Raw genomic sequence first — 306 nt, 5'->3', positions numbered from 1 at the left:
GGCTGGGCTGGGTGGGGTGGGGGCTTGGGGCTCACCTGTTCTGGGCCAGCACGTTGGTGTACACGGAGTTGTTGACGCCGGAATGGTATTCGTCGGGGGGCATGACTCCTGGGCACAGAGGCACGAAGGTGCTTAGTGCAGGGGCTTAGACCTGCCCCGGTGCACTGGCCAGGGTGGGGTGGCAACATCAGGTTAACCCTGGCCTGACCCTGACCTGACCCCGACCTTGAACTGAAGAGCATCCACCAGCTCATGACCATCCCCCATCCCCCATGACCGTTCACTATCCCCAATGACCCCCCGCCC

General features: G+C 63.4%; 1 protein-coding gene across 1 annotated transcript in view; it reads right to left on the bottom strand.

The window, feature by feature from the left end:
- Positions 1 to 306, bottom strand: part of ATHL1 (ATH1, acid trehalase-like 1 (yeast)) — a 7,883-nt gene that overhangs the window by 3,768 nt on the left and 3,809 nt on the right. Inside the window, exon 7 of the mRNA XM_015562388.1 lies at positions 36 to 144. Within this exon, the coding sequence (XP_015417874.1) occupies positions 36 to 144 (109 nt within the window). The remainder of the gene's footprint in view (positions 1 to 35; positions 145 to 306) is intronic.

Source organism: Myotis davidii, unplaced genomic scaffold, assembly GCF_000327345.1.
Source record: "Myotis davidii unplaced genomic scaffold, ASM32734v1 scaffold3578, whole genome shotgun sequence".
NCBI classification, from domain to species: domain Eukaryota; kingdom Metazoa; phylum Chordata; class Mammalia; order Chiroptera; family Vespertilionidae; genus Myotis; species Myotis davidii.
The sequence above is the reverse complement of the archived record's forward strand: the minus strand, read 5'-3'. Positions and strand labels throughout refer to the sequence as shown.